The sequence below is a fragment of the Ostrinia furnacalis genome, unplaced genomic scaffold (assembly GCF_004193835.3).
Source record: "Ostrinia furnacalis isolate ACB-3 unplaced genomic scaffold, ASM419383v2 OfSCF1207, whole genome shotgun sequence".
NCBI lineage: Eukaryota > Metazoa > Arthropoda > Insecta > Lepidoptera > Crambidae > Ostrinia > Ostrinia furnacalis.
Window position 1 is genome coordinate 59016 of NW_021131446.1, and position 21453 is coordinate 80468.

At 37.9% G+C, this 21453-nt stretch overlaps 3 protein-coding genes across 5 annotated transcripts; 1 reads left to right on the plus strand and 2 right to left on the minus strand.

The window, feature by feature from the left end:
- Nucleotides 1–990: 990 nt before the first annotated feature.
- Nucleotides 991–9049, minus strand: Pus1 (Pseudouridine synthase 1). Of its 3 annotated transcripts, none has more exons than XM_028303190.1 (8): nucleotides 8920–9049; nucleotides 8205–8460; nucleotides 7681–7828; nucleotides 7281–7554; nucleotides 7070–7169; nucleotides 6134–6289; nucleotides 3824–3944; nucleotides 991–1623 (listed from the first exon to the last, which is right to left on the minus strand). In XM_028303190.1, the coding sequence occupies exons 3-8, from the start codon at nucleotides 7781–7783 to the stop codon at nucleotides 1271–1273; spliced, it is 1107 nt and encodes a 368-aa protein (XP_028158991.1). In that variant the 5' UTR covers nucleotides 7784–7828; nucleotides 8205–8460; nucleotides 8920–9049; the 3' UTR covers nucleotides 991–1270. The 3 variants fall into 3 exon arrangements, with proteins under 3 accessions (XP_028158991.1, XP_028158989.1, XP_028158990.1); XM_028303188.1 differs by having other exon boundaries at nucleotides 7662–7828; nucleotides 8845–9048; XM_028303189.1 differs by having other exon boundaries at nucleotides 7662–7828; nucleotides 8920–9047.
- Nucleotides 9050–9930: 881 nt separating this feature from the next.
- Teh1 (tipE homolog 1 phospholipid transfer protein) lies at nucleotides 9931–11067 on the plus strand. The gene has a single exon (XM_028303178.1). It carries the CDS (start codon nucleotides 10300–10302, stop codon nucleotides 10978–10980), a length of 681 nt encoding a protein of 226 aa, XP_028158979.1. The 5' UTR covers nucleotides 9931–10299; the 3' UTR covers nucleotides 10981–11067.
- A 1140-nt stretch (nucleotides 11068–12207) lies between these two features.
- On the minus strand, nucleotides 12208–21379 carry CycJ (Cyclin J). Its single transcript, XM_028303177.1, has 6 exons — nucleotides 20996–21379; nucleotides 20554–20664; nucleotides 18674–18845; nucleotides 17851–18132; nucleotides 17004–17160; nucleotides 12208–16081 (listed from the first exon to the last, which is right to left on the minus strand). Exons 1-6 carry the CDS (start codon nucleotides 21101–21103, stop codon nucleotides 15589–15591), a joined length of 1323 nt encoding a protein of 440 aa, XP_028158978.1. The 5' UTR covers nucleotides 21104–21379; the 3' UTR covers nucleotides 12208–15588.
- Between the last annotated feature and the right edge of the window lie 74 nt (nucleotides 21380–21453).

Here is a 21453-nt window from a genome sequence, read left to right on the forward strand (position 1 = left end):
TAGAAACAATGTTCTTCACTGTTGATTATCACTTGTGTCATAGAAAATAAAAAGAGCTATCCATTATGTATTCCTACTGTTGTAATAAATTAATTTCGTGGACAAATCTATCTTCTATTTTTCTACTGTAAAATCACACTCAGCCACACGCTCACACAGTCGTAGTCATAGCCACGGCCCTTGACTTACTGCGTGTTTCCATATTTTGATTCTGTTTTTGCTCGAAGAACCACTTGAACCGTCGTCGTCGTGACGGTTTAAGAAAAAGTCAAGGCTTCGTCGGACTGGTTTATTGTCTTAAACCAATATTTATTGTATTTCACAATTTCCTGATAAAATTACCGTCCATTGTTCGTCGTCTGTCAAATGTCAAGTCCGAGAAAAACGTCGTCTCGTTTGTCGTCAGCCAGTCCTAGTCTATGTCTTTGACCATGCAGGCTGGACGCCGCGACACATATAATAACTTACTTAGCACTTAAGGACCATGTCTCCACACATGGTTTTTCTCCTAAATAAAATATCTTCAGCGCGCTATGGTACATACAGTCAGCGTCATATGGTTCGTGACACTCAAAGTGGCCAAGAAGTTGACAACACAACTTATTCCAATTTTATTGTAACAAAGACGTGTTGCGAACTTTTTGGCTACTTTGGGTGTCACGAACTATGTAACGCTCGCGCTGACTGTATAAAAGAGCTTTAGGGCTATATTTCACTGGGGCACCATGGCGGCGCAACCAGTCGCCGCTACCAACAAAATGTATACAGGTCTATCTCTATAGATACACCAGGTGAGTAACTAGAGAGTTACTCACCTGGTGTCCGTTTAGTTGCGCACAGCTGTATACATTTTGTTGGTAGCGGCGACTGGTTGCGCCGCCATGGTGCCCCAGTGAAATATAGCCCTTAAAATTACAATTTAATATCTTTTCACTGATACTTATTCAGAACGTTGGATTACATAATATTAACAAACAAATAAAATGCCATATTACAATAATGGCTCTGCCATGTTTATTAATGCATTACATTAAATGCACCATTTGATCCATGTCAAATAAAAATATCTACTTAAACTAGATACAACTTAGCATAATTACAAACACTACATTATTCATCATAATTCCTATACATTGATATCATCAATCACATCAACTAAAATAGCTAATATGCTCTGGTTACATTTTCGATTTAAAGTTGACCTTTCCAGGAATTGAACCAGGAACCTTATCATTTGTCATTCATACATTAATTGAATTAACAAAAACACTCAATTAACCTCTTTTCTCTGCAAACTTGGCTCCTCTTCCTTATTTACTGAGACTTCTTTATCTATAATTTCATTTTCATTATTTGTTAATTTCTTGTCTGTATTCAAAATTTCATTTTCCGTATTCTTGACACCATCCGTATTACTATCGTTTTTCTTGTCTTTCACTTGTTTCCTCCGTTTGTTGTCGCTGTCATCATCGTCATCGTTGCCGTCATCATCATCTTCGTCGTAATTGAGGTCTTTTTCGCCGTCTTCTAATGTTTTATCTACAGGAGCGTCATCGCTGGGCTCGTAGGAATGCTGAGTTAGTTTCTCCAACCACTCGGCCATAGAGTTGCCTTCGACTTCACCTTTACAACATAAGAGAGTAAAATTCATAATAGAGTAAGATTTTTTAAAACTATAAAAATTGGTTGAGATGCATCTTAAATCTATACTTATAATAAATCTGTAGAGAGGTCAATTCTGTACATGAAATATATTTTCAAAATAACTATCAGGGGGTGATTAGTGATCGATACTGATGCCAAAAATGCAATAAGTAAAATTTTTGTCTGTCTGTCCGTCTGTATGTTCCTTATAGAAACAAAAACTACGCAACGGATTTTAACGAAACTTGGTACAATTATTCTTCATACTCCTGGGCAGGTTATAGTATACTTAGGAATTCCCACGGGAACGGGAATTACCGGGAAAATCTTTTTGTATGAAAAATCTAAACCGAAAAATCTAAACCGCTTAAGTTAGACGCTTGAAATTTCCCTCTGGACACGTGGTCCGACTGCTTTGTCCGACTAATCGGACCACGTAAACTTTTTTTTCCTGTTGGTTCGATTATGGAGTCGGACTATCAAGACTTTCTGTTCTTAAGGTTATATGGTCCGACATTTAACCGCCCAACCTATTTGAAAGAAAGAAAGAAAGATACATTTATTATTTCATTAACTCAACACTTTTTAATTGCATTTTCTTAATTGATAAACTATAACAGACCTATTCCTTTTAGTTCAAATCGAAGTTTAACTGAGTTGAACTTTCAGGAAAAAAAATCCATAGTTTTCATAATTTTTCTAGAAATTTGAAATAAACGGAATATATTTTCCTAAAAATTCAACTATAATAAATCTATTGAATATTTTTGATTGATTTTTTAGGCTAGTTTCCTAAAAAAATTTTTTTAGTCCGTCAAATTTAATATAAAAAAATATTGGACACGTATATTTTTAATTGTCAATCAATCAAATAATTACAAAGTTATAGTGCGTTGAAGTTCCGCGCGACGTCACAAAGTGCAGCACTTTTACGCACTCACTGACGTCACGGGCCTTTTCTTTAGAACTTTGGCACGCTTTATCTCTACATTTTCATTAGTTTTAAAAAGTGAAAAATAGGTGTCGAGTATTTTTTGATAAGCTAACTGACGGACTAATTAAAACTCTTGCTTTTTACCCAGGAAACATCCCTATTGAACATGTGGAAAACAAATGAATACCTACATAACCTATCTATAATAATATAAATATTTAGGAAATGTTTATAAAAAAAATCCGTTTATTTCAACTTCCTTGAAAGATTGCTTAAGAAAGTTGACTTTACGGTTTTTTTCCTGAAAGTTCAATTCAGTTGAACTTTGAATTGAACTAAAAGGAGGTCGTTTTACATTAAATGAAACAATCTTTAATTAAAATTATTTATACCTTTACATATTTGTATTAATTTATTCAAATCAATATTAATTTAAATTTATTATTATAAATTTATTTAATAGTGAACCTTTCCATGCCAAGCGTTCACGAGGAAGCTCTTGTTATTATTATGACCAAAGAGCATCGCATTGGTAGTTAATATGAAATTGTCACGAAATAGTTTCCATGGATCGATTTTGTTGCATACCACCCTTAATTTATTTCAAGTCCGATTAGTCGGACGAAGTGGAATTGCGATTCCTTGTAGTCCGATTAATCGAACCAACAGGAAAAAAAAGTTCACGTGGTCCGATTAATCGGACAAAGCAGTCGGACCACGTGTCCAGAGGGTGAAATTTGGCATGCAGGTACCTTAGTAAACTTAAAACTTAGTTACAACAGGATATTACAAAATTCTCACGGGAACGGGAGTTAGCGGGAAAAAAACATTTGTATGAAAAAATCTAAACTGCGTAAGACAGATGAAAGTGACAGTGCTAAATATGATAATAAAGTACGAATAGTCCACACACACTAAAAAATAAGCACAAAGAAGGCAAGGTAAGTTTTTAAAATTAATATGAATGTAATTAATTCCATTACGTAAGGCCAACTGGCGGATTGCAAGCGTTTTCAAAGCGGAGCAGCGACGCAGGGAACACGCCGCGTCTCTTCAGCGGAGACGTCACGGCTCCGCGGCGAACACGAGGCGGAACTCTAGGCAGAAACGTTGCGCAACCGCGGCATTGCCGCTTAGCTTTGAAAACGCTTGTAACCCGCCAGTGTGGCAAGGCCCGTATGGAAATCCTTGGGGGTGGTCATTGTCCAACAGTGGACGCTTTTTAGCTGAGAAGGAAGGACATACCTTTGACGATGCTGGGGTAGATGTGTGAATGTTTGAACTTGTTGACGGTGTCCTCCTCAGCCTCCCACGTCAGGCTTTCGTGGCTGTCCTTGTACCGAGTATCATACCTTGTGTAGTGAACCTATAGTGAAAAAGTTTTATTACTAATTATAATAATAAGAGTATTATGTTAATCGTTTATAGATAGAAGATGGACTATAGCATTAACAGACTGGAAAGGACCAAAGGGGAAGAGGAATGTTGGGAAGCCCAAGGAAAGGTGGGCTGATGACATAATGTGAACAGCGGTCAGCGGCCAACAATTTGCTTGATCTTAAAGCCCGGTCTGTGAGCACGTAGAATTTTGTCCAATGACCCCTAGCTACCCATCCTTATCGCTCGCGCGTTATTATATTGCTGTCGCGACTGTGCGACGGGCGCCCGCAGTGAGTGCGCGACAGCAACATAATTACGCGCGAGCGATAAGGATGGGTAGCTTGGGGTCATTGGACAAAATGCTACGTGCTCACAGACCAGACTATAGCCCAGGACAAGCAAAACTGGAGCAAGATGGAGGAAGCTTTTGCCCACACAGGGTGCCAAAGAATTAGCAAAAGAAATATTTTTAATGAATTCATTTATCATAGCCAAACTGTTTTTGTGGATATAAAAGATTTTTATATATTTATTTTATTATTATTACATCATCATCATCTCAGCCATAGGACGTCCACTGCTGAACATAGGCCTCCCCCAATGCTTTCCATGTTGCCTGGTTGGTAGCAGCCTGCGTCCAGCGCCTTCCTGCTACCTTTATAATGTCATCCCATCAAAAACAATACTTGTCAAAAAAACCAAGTCTCGCAACTCAGTTGTTCTACGGTAAAAAGTTGTGAGATCCATGTAATACCAAGTCCAGGCCAGGAAATCTTTAACGTTTTACATAAATTATTGACTTGGCCATCGCACTAAATAATTTAATTTACACGTGTTTTCATGCGATGGCCAAGTCAATATATTTATGTAAAACGTTAAAGATTTCCTGGCCTGGACTTGGTATTACATGGATCTCACAACTTTTTACCGTAGAACAACTGAGTTGCGAGACTTGGTTTTTTTGACAAGTATTGTTTTTGATGGGATCTCATTATAAAGGTAGCAGGAAGGCGCTGGACGCAGGCTGCTACCAACCAGGCAACATGGAAAGCATTGGGGGAGGCCTATGTTCAGCAGTGGACGTCCTATGGCTGAGATGATGATGATGTAATAATAATAAAATAAATATATAAAAATCTTTTATATCCACAAAAACAGTTTGGCTATGATAAATGAATTCATTAAAAATATTTCTTTTGCTAATTCTTTGGCACCCTGTGTGGGCAAAAGCTTCCTCCATCTTGCTCCAGTTTTGCTTGTCCTGGGCTATAGTCTGGTCTGTGAGCACGTAGCATTTTGTCCAATGACCCCAAGCTACCCATCCTTATCGCTCGCGCGTAATTATGTTGCTGTCGCGCACTCACTGCGGGCGCCCGTCGCACAGTCGCGACAGCAATATAATAACGCGCGAGCGATAAGGATGGGTAGCTAGGGGTCATTGGACAAAATTCTACGTGCTCACAGACCGGGCTTTAAGATCAAGCAGTCAGTGAGTGACAAAATTAAGTAACTTTGACCCGTTATAATTCTTAAACTACTGGTTCAAATTGAATGAAATTTTAAATATACCGTGTCTTTACAATGCCTGCATAGCTAATGAAAATTCAGCCTTCTAGTTTTATCCACAACGAAGTTACAGGCGGTCGAAAATGGCCTGAATTGCTTCGAGAAAAGGATGGTACGGCCGTGCCGCTTTTTTGCTCGACTTGGTGGGGGCACTGCCGTGCCCCCAGATCAGTCCACCTTGTGGGTGGACGTCCCACGCTGCGCTTTCTGGGACGCGGCCTCCACTCCAGTTATTATGTGTAATCATTCAAAAAACATAAACTTACTTTCTTTACGAGATCGAATCAGAAATGAGGAGATCCGTAAACAAACTAAAGTCGCTGACATAGCCCGACGGATCAGCAAGCTGAAGTGGCAGTGGGCAGGGCACATAGTACGCAGAACTGACGGCCGATGGGGCAACAAGGTTCTAGAATGGCGGCCACGTACCGGAAAACGCAGCGTGGGACGTCCACCCACAAGGTGGACCGACGACCTGATAAAGGTAGCGGGAAGGCGCTGGATGCAGGCCGCTACCAACCGTGCGATGTGGAAGTCATTGGGGGAGGCCTATGTTCAGCAGTGGACGTCCTGTGGCTGAAATGATGATGATGATGAAATCAAACTTACCATGTCCAAAACAAGTCCTAGGCCTGGAGCGGTGGGCACCATCACCCTGTCTTTAGTGAACGCCTTCTCCACAGTAGAGGAGTCCGTATGACCTCGGACTACGGCAATCATCAGCCCCACCATCTTCCTTATTTGGTGCAACATGAAGCTTTGACCCTAAAAAGGCAGTGGGAAAATCAGTCTCGATGAAGGAACTGTTGCACAAGATATACAATTTGGTTTCTGGCTTCTAAAAAAATCTTGCTCACTTCCATTCATGTTCATGTTACAGTCAAAACTCATTAATCGGTCAAAAAAAACACTTTTGACTGAAAAAATCAGTCAGATTTCACCTGATTAAAAATTTTACCAATCAGTCATACTTCATAAAAAGTGTCATGATTAGTGCAAATTACATGGAAATATCAAAAAAGTGTTAAAAACCATTTTAAAGTGTAATTTTTTTGTGATTTGTGCATACAAAATGATCACACCAACTTAGGTACAACAGTGTTGTTAAGTATTCGTCAAGTAAAAGATAGGTAGATTATTAATTTTTTCGGTCGGTTAAATAATTTTTTTGCATGGTCAAAACCACTTTTGACTGATTTTTGCAGTCAAAAGTGGTTTTGTCCGATTATGAGATTTGACTGCAACATTCATACTGATTAAAAGCCTGACTAAATTAAGAGTAGGCGCACACCGTTGATTTTTAGTTGGCCGATAGTTGTGCCCGATTTTAATTTGTATGAAGAACCGGCCAAATCGAATCGGCGTAGTGTGCGCACTCCCATACACGCCCATACTGATCAACTGCCCGACTAAACTATCGGCCGATAAAAAATCAACGGTGTGCGCCTATTCTAAAGGCCGACAAAAAATCTGTATTCTGCAAGTTGTTTTGAGAGAAAATGATAATAAAGAAAAAACTTGAGTATGTACTTTTCTTTCACTAACCTTAACCAATAAAACAGCAAACTCCATGTCTGATTCAACAAAAACTTTATCTAAATTGAAACCCATCATGAATCGTAACGAAGAAGGATCATGGAAGTGTCTGAAATAAAAGAACAAATGATAGAAATGGCGCTAAAATTCATTCCACACACTCAAAAATGTGGCACATGGTTACGTCAATAATTAAAGTAGATTATAGAAAACATCTTACTTCTTTTGGGTAAAATTGTGATAGCATTTAGTTCCTTTATAATTTGATAAGACTTGGTTTACTTCTTCTATCTTCTCTGGTGTTATCCTATATTGCTTTCTCTCTTCTTCCGTCTCTAAACTGGGCTCAAAGACAAAAGTGGGAAGAGTGTAGCTATATGTCCGTGCATCACAACTGATTTTGGAATTGAATTTGTTTGTTACTCTCTTTACACCAAATACCCTGATACATTCTGGTAGATTTTTGTTTATTTCTTCTATATGGACTTCAAGTGCTGCAAAAACAATTTTAGTAAGTATTTAATAGTGACTGATATAGTTGAAATTTGTCCAAAATACTCAGGAGCGTTTAAATATTTAGGCCGGAATAAAAAATACTAACGTAGCTTTAATGACACAACCTGTCTGGCAGCCGAAACTCCTTTGTCTGTCCGAGAACTCCTTTGGAACTGGGTGTTTTGTTGGTTGTTGTAATCTTCTTCTGTGATATATTTGGCTTCCCATAATGCTTTGAATAAATCTTCCTCTATGGTTCTAACACCAGGATTCCTAGAAAATAATAAAAACAAATGACCATCTGCATTCAGCACGCTTAAAGCGTTAAATTGAAGGTTTTTTACGCTTACCCTTGGTTTCTAAATTAATATACACAATGAGGGTTTTCGCGAATGAAAAATCCGCCAGATGGCAATACGTAGACGCGAGGTCCGAATGCTGCATGATTGGTTATGTTTGACATGACATTGACAGATATGTCAAAATCCACCAATCGCGCAGCAGTCAGATCCCACATCCACGTCCCGCCGTTTAGCGGATCTTTCATTCGCGAAAACCCTCATTAAGTACAAAATGAGCATGCTAATAAAAAATACAATTCAGAAACTGGGGGTAAGACCAATTTGTTAAAATAATAACCGAATCTAACCTTTGCATACCAAAATAGTCAACTCCCGAGTAGCCTAACAATACAGCCATTTTTTTCCGCTTTATCCTTTCTACTGGTTTATCACAAATTCTCTTTTCGTCAGTTTCGCCGTTTTCTTTTTTGTTGGGGTTCACATCCTCCCACTGTCGCTTCATATATCGCCTTTTGTAGCGAGTAAAGTTTTTGTTTGAGACAATTTGTTCCTCGTTAACTTCTACTTTAGGCACCTCCATGACTGACAATGATTTCAGGGCTCCTAATAAAATAAGATTTCACAACATATTTAAAAGTGTAGAATAAAAGGTAAAAGAGGAAATGTACAAAACAATAACCATGCATACTAGAACAACAGTCATAAGAAGATGGTATTTGTTTATTGAAAGAACAATCTGCCTGAATTCCAACGACTAAAAAGATAGATTCTTGACCCAATATTCATAAATTAATATCAAAATACGTCGTAATACAACATACAATACCTAACCTAAAAGGTCGTTGGAGTGAAATGGTAATTTTTGTATATTCAGAGTGATCATTCATAAATAATGAGTATACAACATAGGACATCCACATAGAACTGATTTACGAGTGTAAAGCAAATCTAAACATAGAATTATGGAATTTTTATGCAAATAAGTACCTGTTATAATAGGATGCCGCGGCAAAGATTTTCTCAATGTATTAACAAACGATTTAAAAAAGGAGACAGACATACCTAAAACTGTTAATTCACTAGCACTATATTAATTATTAGTTAGATATATTATTTTAAAACAGATTAACTTCACAATTCAGAAAAACTGACTGACAACATCTTGGGCTCACAGTTAAGCCGCCATTTTGAGAAATATTTTTCAGGTGCTCGTTCTGCCAACGTACAGAAAAAATGCATAGTGATGGGTGCGATTAGCTTAATTACGGTTTTTAATCAATGTTAACAATCGAAAGTATTGAGTAATGAAATTATTCAATTGAAATACAAAAAATAAAATGTAATAGAAAAAACTTTTTTGTTACATTTTATTGAAGTACAAAACTTATTTTGTTTTTAATTTCAGAAGTAAAAAGGATGGTGTGATTTTGATTTTACATAATTACATAATATTTAATTCAAAACCATAAGGTATGAAAAGTGATTCCTCGCGGAATTACCGAAGGTTTCGGGTTCGATTCCCCGATGCATGCCAATGTGATCATGATTTTTAATCAATGCTTTTAGTATTATTTAGTATTTATTATTTAGAATAATAAAGCCTTGCCTTATCATTTAATAAACTAAATCTACCCCCAGTTTCTAAATTGAGATTTTTAGCTTGAGCTCACTGCCCATCATTTATTTATTGTATTTTGTTCATACAGTTAAACAATAACATACTAAGTATTAGGTATAAACTTAAAGATTAAAATTAAGTTATAGAAGATGAGCTCGCTCAAGCGAATTACAGCCTAATCCCAATTTGGAAACCGGGGGATAATAGTTACTTAATGCCTATTTGCCTATCTAAATTCATGCAGTTGTATAAAGTTCTTAGTAATGTAAGTAGGCTTAGCTAGGACCTACCTACTTGCAGCCTTATTTCGTAGTTCATGTCATGCCCATGTTGTTATACATGGGCATGCCTTTGCGTATAAATACCCACCTATCTATACGCAAAGGCAGGCAGTCAAACAAAAGGTAAAAGCTTTGTATTATAAGCCATTGTGAGTACCTAACCCAGTTTTAAGTCTCGGCTGTTCTGGAAAATTCGATCGAATTCGCTAACCCGCAATGTTGGATCACCTACTTAATTACGTTAGCAAACACTTAGATAGAACACTTAGAAAAAAGTTAAAAGCCTATAAAAGTTATTAATTAAGCAATTTTTCCCTAAGCTCTTCAGCATTCTTTACAAAATAGGTCAATCAGCCTCTCGCCCATTATTAAATGCAGACGTAAACAGAAACCTACGCTTCATTCAAGTACCTAGACCGCAGCCAGTCAATCGGCCATCACTGCGCAAGCCCGACCTCCCATGCGCGCGTCGCCTGCCAATACTGCACCGAATACATTCAGTTTAGTTACCTTCCTCAACATGGGTTGACAAGTGCTCGCAAAATGAGAGGCGGCAGCTCTGAACGACTGGTCGTGAGGCCGTCTCGCCGCCGAGGCGAGACTCGAGCCACCCTAACCAGATACATAACTGTGATGCTCGCAACGCTACTCGGCGGAGGAGCTTCTGCGTTACTATTCCTCGTTCCGTTATACGCAGATCCTGCACTGAGCGCTCTCGCTGCAGACTTCGACCCGGTCCCCGCAGACTGCGTCACCGAAAGGCGCGACGACCGCTTGGGACTCGATAACTGCACCTGGGCATCATGCAGAGAAGGCTGCACCAGCGACGCGTACAAATGCACGCAGCTTCACGTGAAGTACAAGGCGTATTCCGAAGATTGGCGTCCGGCAGTGTTATTCGTTAATATAAAGGGCTGCGGGTATCCGCCGTCGGTTGACTGCGACAACTTCACGACGAGCTATGGGTATGTGGGTGCGAAGTACAAGTGCTACTGGTCGAGGGCGGACCATAGTGTGGTGGTGCCGCGATGGTCGCGAGGCGAGCAAGTGGCGACGGTGACGAGGACCCTGGCGCTTCCCCTGTTCCTGTCTGGCTGTGCAGGGATTGGTCTTTGCGCGTTGCACTGCGAGTGCAGGCCCCGCAGACGTCGTCGCCCCCCACGCCGCCCCCCGCGCGTTCCCACGCTCTCCCCAGATGACACATCGGTCTACCGTCTAGCTTAATCAAAAAGAAATATAAAATGAGTGACTATTTTATTACCAGCACACATAGTATGTTCGGTTTTGATGAGAATGTAATGTAAATATTATGTAAATATAAATATTATACTTATGATTGTTGTATTATTTACAGTGCCTTAGAAACTGACCCCGTATAACAGTTTGATAAAATTATAGTTGAGGTAGACTATGGTACTAGACAGCATGAAATTAAATAGGCCTTCTTTCTTTTATGGAAATAAGAGAAACTCCTCTTCTATCCTCCTAGAAATCGATTTCAGAACAAAACTTCTAATACCCACTAGCTAGAATATTTAGAATAGAATAGAATACTTAGGTAGTAGACCCCTCAGATCATATTTCTATGATCTGAGGTAGACCCTATTCTCTGGTGGATCAGTTGAGTTGAAAACTATACGCCACACACAGAATTAGCTTAAGTAATCCACTAAATATGACGTCCAACATACTTTCGGCAGTATCTAAGTAGGCGTTAGTCAGCCCGAAGGAATGCAGACAATGCAAAAATCAATACTCGTCAGCATGAAGTATGCTATACCGCAATGCAAAATTATTTGACTGTGTCACTTCCCTTACACGCGAGCCCTCCGACTACTTACTTAGCAGGGCCATTGAGGGCGGTAGGTTATCGTGCTAGATCTACATTCTAGTTACAAGGTTTTGGGACTTGGGAGCTATTCGGGAATGAACGTGACATGATTCACCATAAATCCCTATGACCCATATGAAAACATAATTCCTATTATGTGTTACCATAAGGGTCACTTAAAAATTAGGGATGGATGGTGAAAACGGGCATTAGTTACTTAAAAAAATTAAATTTCAAAAATTTTTGACTAGCTACCATACTTTTATTCCCTTTGGTCGCTTTACGGCTTCGTGCTTGTGCCAAAACCGTGGAATAGGTTGACTTTGTCTCCCTAGGTACAGTAACATTACGATCAAGTTTTCTTGCCAGTTACGCGGCACGTACCCTGTACCCAATTTTAAAATTAATATCCGGGGGTACAGGGTACATTGAGACTAGCGCCACCTAGCAAATGCAGGAGTATGGGATTTACAATGAGGTGTATCCCAAGTTCCAATCTCTAAAACCCCATACCCGTCCAACAAATAATTATACAAAATAAAACAATAGAATGATGTATTAAATATTTATTTCAAGTTTTACAATGCGTTAATTTAGTACAAAATAATCGTTTTTCAGCCCTGAGCCGCTCATACAATCTAACTTTCAGTCTTAACATTAATAGTCGTACATAGGATTTGCTTTTGTATGAATCTTCATGGCCTGTATTACGAACGATGCTCGAATTTCTGTTCAAACTTAAGTGTAGTTTCTGCTCTTATTGGTTTAAATATTTAACTCAAACCAATCAAAGATTTTAACTAAAATAGAGAGAAAATCTTAGAATCAAAGATTTGAAGAGAATTGTGTTTTAAGCGTCGATTCGTAATACGGGCCCATGAATTTTAACGTTAATATTAATCTAAAATTGTAAGGCTCTATTATGGTATTAATTTACAGTAAATACTTAGGTATATTATGTAATCTTTAAATACGACTGCTATAAGCGTCATTTTGACTACTTGATATATTTGTAACAATTTCCAACAATGCAAGCAAAGGTTTGTAATTTCCATACTTTTTGATACCTTACAATTCCAGAAGAACACATTATTTTGATTATAATCAATAATTTAACAGTTTTAGTTATACATATACCCGTTACTTATGTTGTGCAACATTTGCACTATACAATTGATAAGCATCATAGCTGATTACACAGGTGATTGTAAACCTAATGAATTTTTAATATGGTTTCCAGTTAACACCAAATAAAACTTAGCTTGGGATCATGTCAAGAAAATTTTAGCCTCCGAAATTGGTTGGCTCTTTCACATGTAGGTATTCAGAATAAAAAACAGATTTTTTGAGTTCCTTTTATGTTGTTTGAACTGGAAAACACATTATACAGATCAATGAACTTATTTAAATCAGAATGATGAAGGAAGCACATGAATGTTTTTTTTAAATATACTAGTCGTTTCTGGCAGTTGTTTGTAAAACCGTAAGAAAAAGAAGGAAAAGTATAAGATAAGAATTACTTAGGATTTTCTAAAAATAAGATGAGGAACATTTCTTCGGTTTGATTCACCAGGGAAGTTAAAAATCTAATCACGTTAGAAACAGGGGTAAAATTTTCATCAACAGGGCAACACCATCGTGCGCTTAAAATTTCAACATCATCAATATATTGGAGAAAATTCGGCATTTTAAAATCTAGAAACGTAATGGTAACTCGACGATTTGAAAAATACACCGTAGGCATTATTATCTTTTTAAAATCAACAAAAGAATTAAAAAAAACGTAGGCCGTAAAAATTATAAGAAAATACTTAACCGACATAAAATTACACCCGCGTGAGTCTTTGAGGCCATCTATACACACTTCTACATAATTATACACAAAAAATTACATTTGTCAATTTTGCCTAGCTCTCTACACCATTGAATCTTTGTCACATCAAAATAATATGTGGAGTGGTAATGATGACCCCATTTTTGGGGTAAATAAAAAAGTTGTGGTAATGGAACGGAATCTTTGAATTGTATAAAATTAAAAAAATAAAAACAACTTCGAGTAAAACTGAGCGATGATAGAAATCTATATAAAAAAAGATTCTATTCCATATCACTCAAAGGGAAATACCTCGAAGCGATCAACACTATCCACATAGTCATGGTAATCTCAAAATGTCAGATAAAACACAGAAATTATGCATTTTGCAGATATTTAAATACTAACTTGGCGTTTAAATACTTTGAAAAATATCTGCAAAACTTCAAGGAACATGTAAAAGTAAATACATGACTAATGGATAGCACATTAACTAAATGCAGGTTCATAAACAACAGTTCACTTCGAAATACTCGCAACAATAAATTAAAACAATCACAACTTATCCAAAACAGCCGAAATTGGTTAAAATATCGAGTGTCTCAACTGCTGTTATAAATTAAAATTATGTTGAGAACATTTCAAATACCAAGTTATTTAAAAACAGCAATCGAACACTCAACTAACCGAATAATAATATATTCATTTAAATAGTGTGTATTCGCTATACATAACTCATATACAAAAACAACGCTATACAGACAAGAAGTACATAAAATACTAAAGTTAAAGTAACGCGATGTCCAAATTAAGTATCATTGCAATTAAACTATTTTTTAGGTCCATACAATCAAGTATATGTTGGTTATCTTACTTTAATTATTTATGAGTATTTAAGTCACTGATATTAAACAAAAAATAATATAGAACGATATCCAGATCGTTCTGATACTACAATTTGACATACACTTGATTATTTTTGTGTAGAAATTGTGTCTAATACAGGCTACACTAAACAGTCATAAGGCAATCGAGACAACCACAACATCAACATGACATGGTAATTTTTTTATGGTCGAATAAGCAGTTTCTGTACGAATTTTGGTGGTATTTCGCGCTTAAAGCCGCCAAACGGGTGTAATGTAAAGTGCTGCCCATACTATTTCCATTACATTACACGATACATTTCATTACGCGTTACACCCGTCTGCACCCGGCTTATAGAAAAACGCGCGAACGAAACGTTAACGATTCGTGTACACGAAATAAGCACGTATACGCTCACACAAAACCGCATATTTGAAAGTGACCTTATTTTTATGTTTTTTTTTTAGTTTTACATCAGATTTAACAGGAATGTTGGATAAATACTGTTGTGGACATGTTCTGTTGATGTTTGCGGGACTAATTAACTAATTACAGGAAAATGTCATCATATTTAAACAGTATTAGAATAATTTGTAGGATCTTATTGTATCTTTTGAACAATTTCGTTTCTGGTTTATGAAATAAAATCGTGGCTGCTCTATTTCGTCTGTGTTAAAATCAAAATCTAATAGTGCAAGGTTTATTTAAGATAAATGTTTGATCCGTTCTAATTTAAGAAATTCAAATACGATGACATTAACCTAACAATTTGTTTCTAACTACACCTACAGTTTAGTACAAAATTACAATCGAGAAGGTGTCCTTTTCGATTACTTTTTATCACAACCACGTTCAATAGTCATTCTTTAGTCATCAATTCCATTCAACATAACACTTCTCAATTGCTTTTCGTTTTACTGTCAATTTTAAACAATACAGATTAACTCGGTACCGCGGGCACTTCAGCTGATTAAGATTTCGTGTACTGTGTAAGTTTTAGAATATAGATAAGTATACTTATTATGCAAATTAGGTATACTTATGTCGTATTAGATATGCGATATCTAGATGACGTAATTTCTTTCGCAATAATTTCAAAAAGCATCTAGCTGCAGCGTTACATGTATAAATAGCATATTTGGAATACACAGTGAAATTATCCTAAGTTTCGATCGCAAATACCGACAAATAAGATGAAAAGGAGTAAATAATCGGCACGTATTCGCAACCGTGCGTCTACATTCACGAATAGAACAGCACACGACATGTTTATATCGTTGCCATGATACATTCGTGAACGAAGACCTGGGACTAGATATAATCATAGAACCACTTGTGACATTTGAGTGGTTAATCTGTACCGTTTCCTATCTAATTCTACGTTGTTTTCGAGGCCTCGTTTCACTGCCATACTGGTAGACGGTTCGACAGTTTCTAAACTAGCTTCTACAAGTCTACGGGATCTACAATACCTGTACTCCGATGGGTTGTCGACCCTTTGCAGTGTCATGTCAACGGCTGTGGGTAGTTGGTAGTATTCTTGTACGTTCACGGTTGGCTGGACGTTTGTGTCGTCTAAGTCTAAGACGGAGTATGAGGAGTCTGGTCTTCGTTCTGTGATTGGGTGTTGGCGGTAGGAAGAGTCGACGTTGATGTAACTTCTGGAGGAATTGCTGCAAGTACTGGATGCTGGAGATATGTGGTACCTCGGGGAAGTGCACGGAGTGAGGTTGGGAGATGTCCTCGCGCTGCTATAACCTTGATCGGCTTCGGAATCGCCGCCATTCTCGCGAGATTTCAGTATTTGCATCATCCTGCAACAAGCAACAATGTTTAGTTGAGTGATAATGGGAATGTGTGGGTGTTGAAGGATAGAATGTGTCAGAATTTCGCTTCTTTAGTATAACCATGGATGGGATATCGACCGTGACGGGATATCAACCGTCTTTTCGGCCTTTTTTGTCATCATTGTATGCATGTTAGTCGCGATTGTTGTTTGAGCATTGTACAAAAATATTTTGCAAGTTCCAAAACAGCTGTATTACGGGCTGCACTAGCTACCACTGACACAGGTGTAATCTGCTTGTATGTAAGGGGCAAGATATACAATAGTCTGGTCAAAAGACGATATGGCACACCATAGGCGTCAAGCTCAGACTCTCATGACCACACGGTGGCGTCACTCACCGCTGCAGAAGGCGCGCGAGGGGCGCCACGCTGGCGGGCTTGCGGCCGGCGCGCTCGTATCAATTTGTCGTAATGGGCAATAGCTGCTATGTAAGGGGTAAGAAATACAGTAAACTGGCCAAATAATATGGCACACCATAAGCGTCAAGGTCAGACTCCCATGACCACACGGTGGCGTCACTCACCGCTGCAGAAGACGCGCTAGGGGCGCCACGCTGGTGGGTTTGCGTCCGGCGCGCTCGTAACAATTTGTCGTAATGGGCATAGGTGCTATATAAGGATTAAGAAATACAGTAAACTGGCCAAATAATATGGCACACCATAGGCGTCAAGCTCAGACTCCCATGACCACACAGTGGCGTCACTCACCGCTGCAGAAGACGCGCGAGGGGCCAAATAATATGGCACACCATAGGCGTCAAGCTCAGACTCCCATGACCACACAGTGGCGTCACTCACCGCTGCAGAAGACGCGCGAGGGGCCAAATAATATGGCACACCATAGGCGTCAAGCTCAGACTCCCATGACCACACAGTGGCGTCACTCACCGCTGCAGAAGACGCGCTAGGGGCGCCACGCTGGTGGGTTTACGGCCGGCACGCTCAGCGAGCCATGCAGGCCACGCGTTAAGGCCAAGGTCGGCGCGCGCGCACGCGACGCACGCGCAGCCAACGTCAACGGAGTCCACCACTTTGAGGCGCACGTCTGGAAGGAAAGATGCGGTTCAATCACTTCTAAATAATAAACAAATATCCTTGGACATTTTAGGCTGGTTTTAGAATCGCGCTGACCGCTCGCTGACCGTCGGCGCTGACAAATCAAGATGTATGTAATTTAAGGGAACGTTCCTGAGTTCAAAAGATAAGGAGACATGTTAAGTGCCCCATAAGGGGTTACTTTTCTTTTCTTTTTTATTATTTTCTATTGACGTTCATAAGTGCCACTTGTGGTCTAAACTGAATAAATGTTTTTGATTTTGATTTTGAGTGACGCTGATCGCTCGGCGCCGACGCTTCATACATTTCGGCTGTCAGCGTTGACGGTCAGCGTGATTCTAAAACCAGCCTTACACTGGCCTCTATTCCGAAACTAAGCGAAGCGGACAATTTCTATCCGCTGTTTAGTAACAATTACTAGCTTTGCTTAGTTTAAGATTACAAACATGTAAAAAAGCATTTCTGAGTGAAAAACTTTTAAAACTGATAGAATCTACGACTTTAGGTAGGACTTGAACCCACTACCTTTCGCCACAGATACCTTAGCCTATATGGTAAAGAGTAAATAATTTATTTTACAAAAAGTACAAAATTATTCTAAGCGTTGAGCTGAAGAATTCTATGGCTGAGCAATCAAGACCCAGCAAAAAAAACATAGTGGCTACAAAATCAAACTTACCAGACAGCGTCAAGTCCAGATATCTTTCCAGCAATCGAGCCGCATCTCTGCGGAACCGTCTCACGAACTTCGGGTGTCTGGTGGTCAGGTCGCCATCAGTCACCACGTACTGAGACAGTAGCGCTGCAAAGGACACGGGAGTTGGTGCCAGGAGCCTCCAACGCACGTGTTGGCCGACCATCCATTCTAGCTGGCGGAATGTCTTGCCGCAAAGCTGGACGCCGCTGATCTTGGCCAAGGTTTTCAGTGTGGGCGCGCGACCGATCTTCTCTTCGCTTTTCGCTGTGGATGGTGACCGAGTTAACATTTGGGTGATTTTATACGCAGTCAAAAGCTTGATTTAAGTGTGAGCATCGGACTGGTTAACAAAGATATTGGTAATTTGTTCATCTGAACTTACAACAATTGAAAGGCTAATGCCCGTTTTCACCATCAATCCCTAATTTTTAAGTGACCCCTTTGAAAACAAAATTCCTGTTATGTGTTACCATAGCGGTCACTTAAAATTAGGGATTGATGGTGAAAACGGGCATCAGTCCAAGGAATTTTTTTAGCAACTTACTTTATTCAAAACTTATCAGTAATTTCAAAGAACTAAACAAGAGCCCAGTCAGCATCGAACTGCCAATTCAAGGAAAGCTAGTTGGAGGGGTTTAAGATTTATCTTTTCAATCTAATAGTTTGAAATGTTTTAATTGAGTTTTTATTTCCTTTCTTACACAGGTATTAGAGTGTAGAATACTTATAATAACAAGGATATCAGTAAATTGTATTCCTCAAAATACTAGAAACCTTTTGAAAAATGGTCTCAAAAAGCACTCACCAGCAAGACTAAGGCAGGCCAGCGCTACATGAGTCAGCCGGTCCGCTCTGAGCCGGTGGGCGTCCATGAACAGGTCGAGCTGAGCGACAGCTGAGTGGAGCGTCGCGATGCTAAGGCCCAGCTTCTTGGTGACGTCACGCAGCTGCTGCACTAATGTGCCGCGGAATTCCAACTGGGGACAAAGAGGTTGGAACATTAAGTGATTTGTGGTAACAAAAGAGACCTGAGTAGAGTCCCTTAAGGTCTACCCTTTTATTGTTATTTTATCGTTCTTATGTCCTAAATACTGGATTGAAAATAAATTAAATTTTCATTTTATTCTATTCAAGAATATTCTGACGTTTTGTGCAAGAACGCGCAGCACCACTAAAGAGCGGCCCGACCTTTAAAATTAACAAATAGTCACATAGTTTGCAATAAAGATTTAGATAAATATTAGTATCTTAGATAACCAGATTTAAGCCTAAAATTAAAAAAAAAACATAACCAAATTCAAAAACCAAACAATGTGTACTACCTGGGAATTGAACCCAAGTCTAGTCTTAAAAATATATACCACTACAACCTTAAGGCATTAAGTGTAGTGAAAGGGACAACAAAAAGAGCTAATCTATTGCAACATAATGATGCAATGCATTTTCATATTACATGACATTTCATCATCCACCCTGTATGTGTGGGTCTGGGTACTATCTATTGTTAAATTCTATCCTATTTCTTGATTATTTATATCATATTTTTTCCTTAAATTGAATTTGATTACTGTCAAAAAAAATATGATTTATTTATATGCAAAAAATCTAGTTCTTATTTATTTTATCACTCTTCCTTGATAATAGAAATATTTTTTTTAGCTTACATTGAATAAACAAATTATAAATTACTTTCAATTACAATTTATTATTGTTTACAAGTCTTTGTAACCAATAATATATCGAACAACAAAATACATACTATTGCTCATTGGCATAATGATATCTAAAGTTACATCAGTAATATGAGTCTCCATTGTGAAATATTTTGAAACATTATTGCACAAGTCATTAAAATTCCTTAACAATGCTGCTAATGCAGTTATTTGTTATTAAATCAATTTGTAGCACATGACTTAAAAATGTTATCATCAACATTTCTTATCGATTCTTTTTAAAAAGACTTCCTTATTGCATTTTAAATACCTAGTAGTAGTATTCTTATAGTCTGTCTAAACAAAACATACACATATTATTTTCTTCTGCCATTATTATGTGCCACTGTCATGTCTATGTAATGGGGATGTTGCCTGGGTCAAAAAGCAAGAGTTTTAATTAGTCCGTCAGTTAACTTATCAAAAAATACTCTACACGTATTTTTCACTTTTTCAAACTAATGAAAATTTAAAGAGATAAAGCGCCCCAAAGTTCATAAGAGGCCCGTGACGTCAACGCTTGCTTAAAAATGCCGCACGTTGTGACGTCGTGCGCAACTTCAACGCACCATAACTATGTAATTATTTGTTAGATTGACAAATAAAAATATACGTGTCCAATATTTTTTGATATTAAACATTACGGACTAAAAAAATTTTTTTAGGCAACTAGCCTATTACCTGTATTTGTGTGATGTCCATTGTAATAAATGTATCTTTCTTTCTTTCTTAATTTTATAAAGAGGAACATAAGAGGTATAGTTTGTCAGGACTAGTTTCAAATAAAGTTGTTTTTAAACAACTTGCTGCAAGCGATTCCCAATAATAATGGTATTTTAAAAAATACCATGGTAACATTCACAATAATTGTGGTATTTTTGAAAATACCATAGTACTATTCACAATAAATGTGGTATTTTGGAAAATACCCTAGTACCTTTCGCCTTAAATTTCTAAATTACTAAACAAATACCTGTGGTGATTGCAGGTGGATTGTGGGCTTCTGTGACTCTTGTTCAAGCAGGCTCTGCCATATGTCGTCTCTGTATTCACAATGATACTCATCATCGGGGTCGGTTAGCGCCTAAAAAAGAAATTAAATCGTATTACATTACGGATACCTCTAAAAAAAGAATTATAAATGAAATCTACCGTAGAATAAGACTTAATTATTTATTTTATTTGTCCATCATGTGAATTTATTTTCATGACAATCTTTGTTTCACACACAATGTAAGACAATATTTTTATCTCTCTTTATTTGGGCATATGAAAAATGATCCTATTAAAAATATCATTATAAGAACAAGTAATGGTAATTAATGATAATGTAATTTATAATAAATCTCTGTTACGTTTATAAAATAATATTTTTAAATACCACATGCGGATTCCATTGAATGCAACAAACTTACGGTGGTATCCAGTTTTACTTCGAAGGGCTCAGCCCGTGCACTGTTTTCGTTGGACGTGTTGCCCCGCACGCTGGACAGGTTTAACTTAGACATATTCAAGGACTCCATTTCTCCGTAAAATGCGGTCAAGAACTTAAAATATGTGAAGTTCCTAACACGTCGACTAAAATCTGACGTACACCACGTGGAAACAAATGTCAAATAAAAACGTTTGTTCCTCCCACAAAGTCACAAATAAAAATACAAATGATTACTCCTGTCGCTATCATCACTCCTTGCATTTACATTAAACACAAGACATGAAAAATATCGCCAAGAATTAATGCATTTTCATTTCATCACATGACGCCGTGTTTCTTTCAAGACATTTTGACAAGTGAATAAATTTCCATTTAATACAGTGTTGTTCCTGACAAATTTAGGGTTGCCGTATTCTAATTCCAAAATTGCCGTATTAT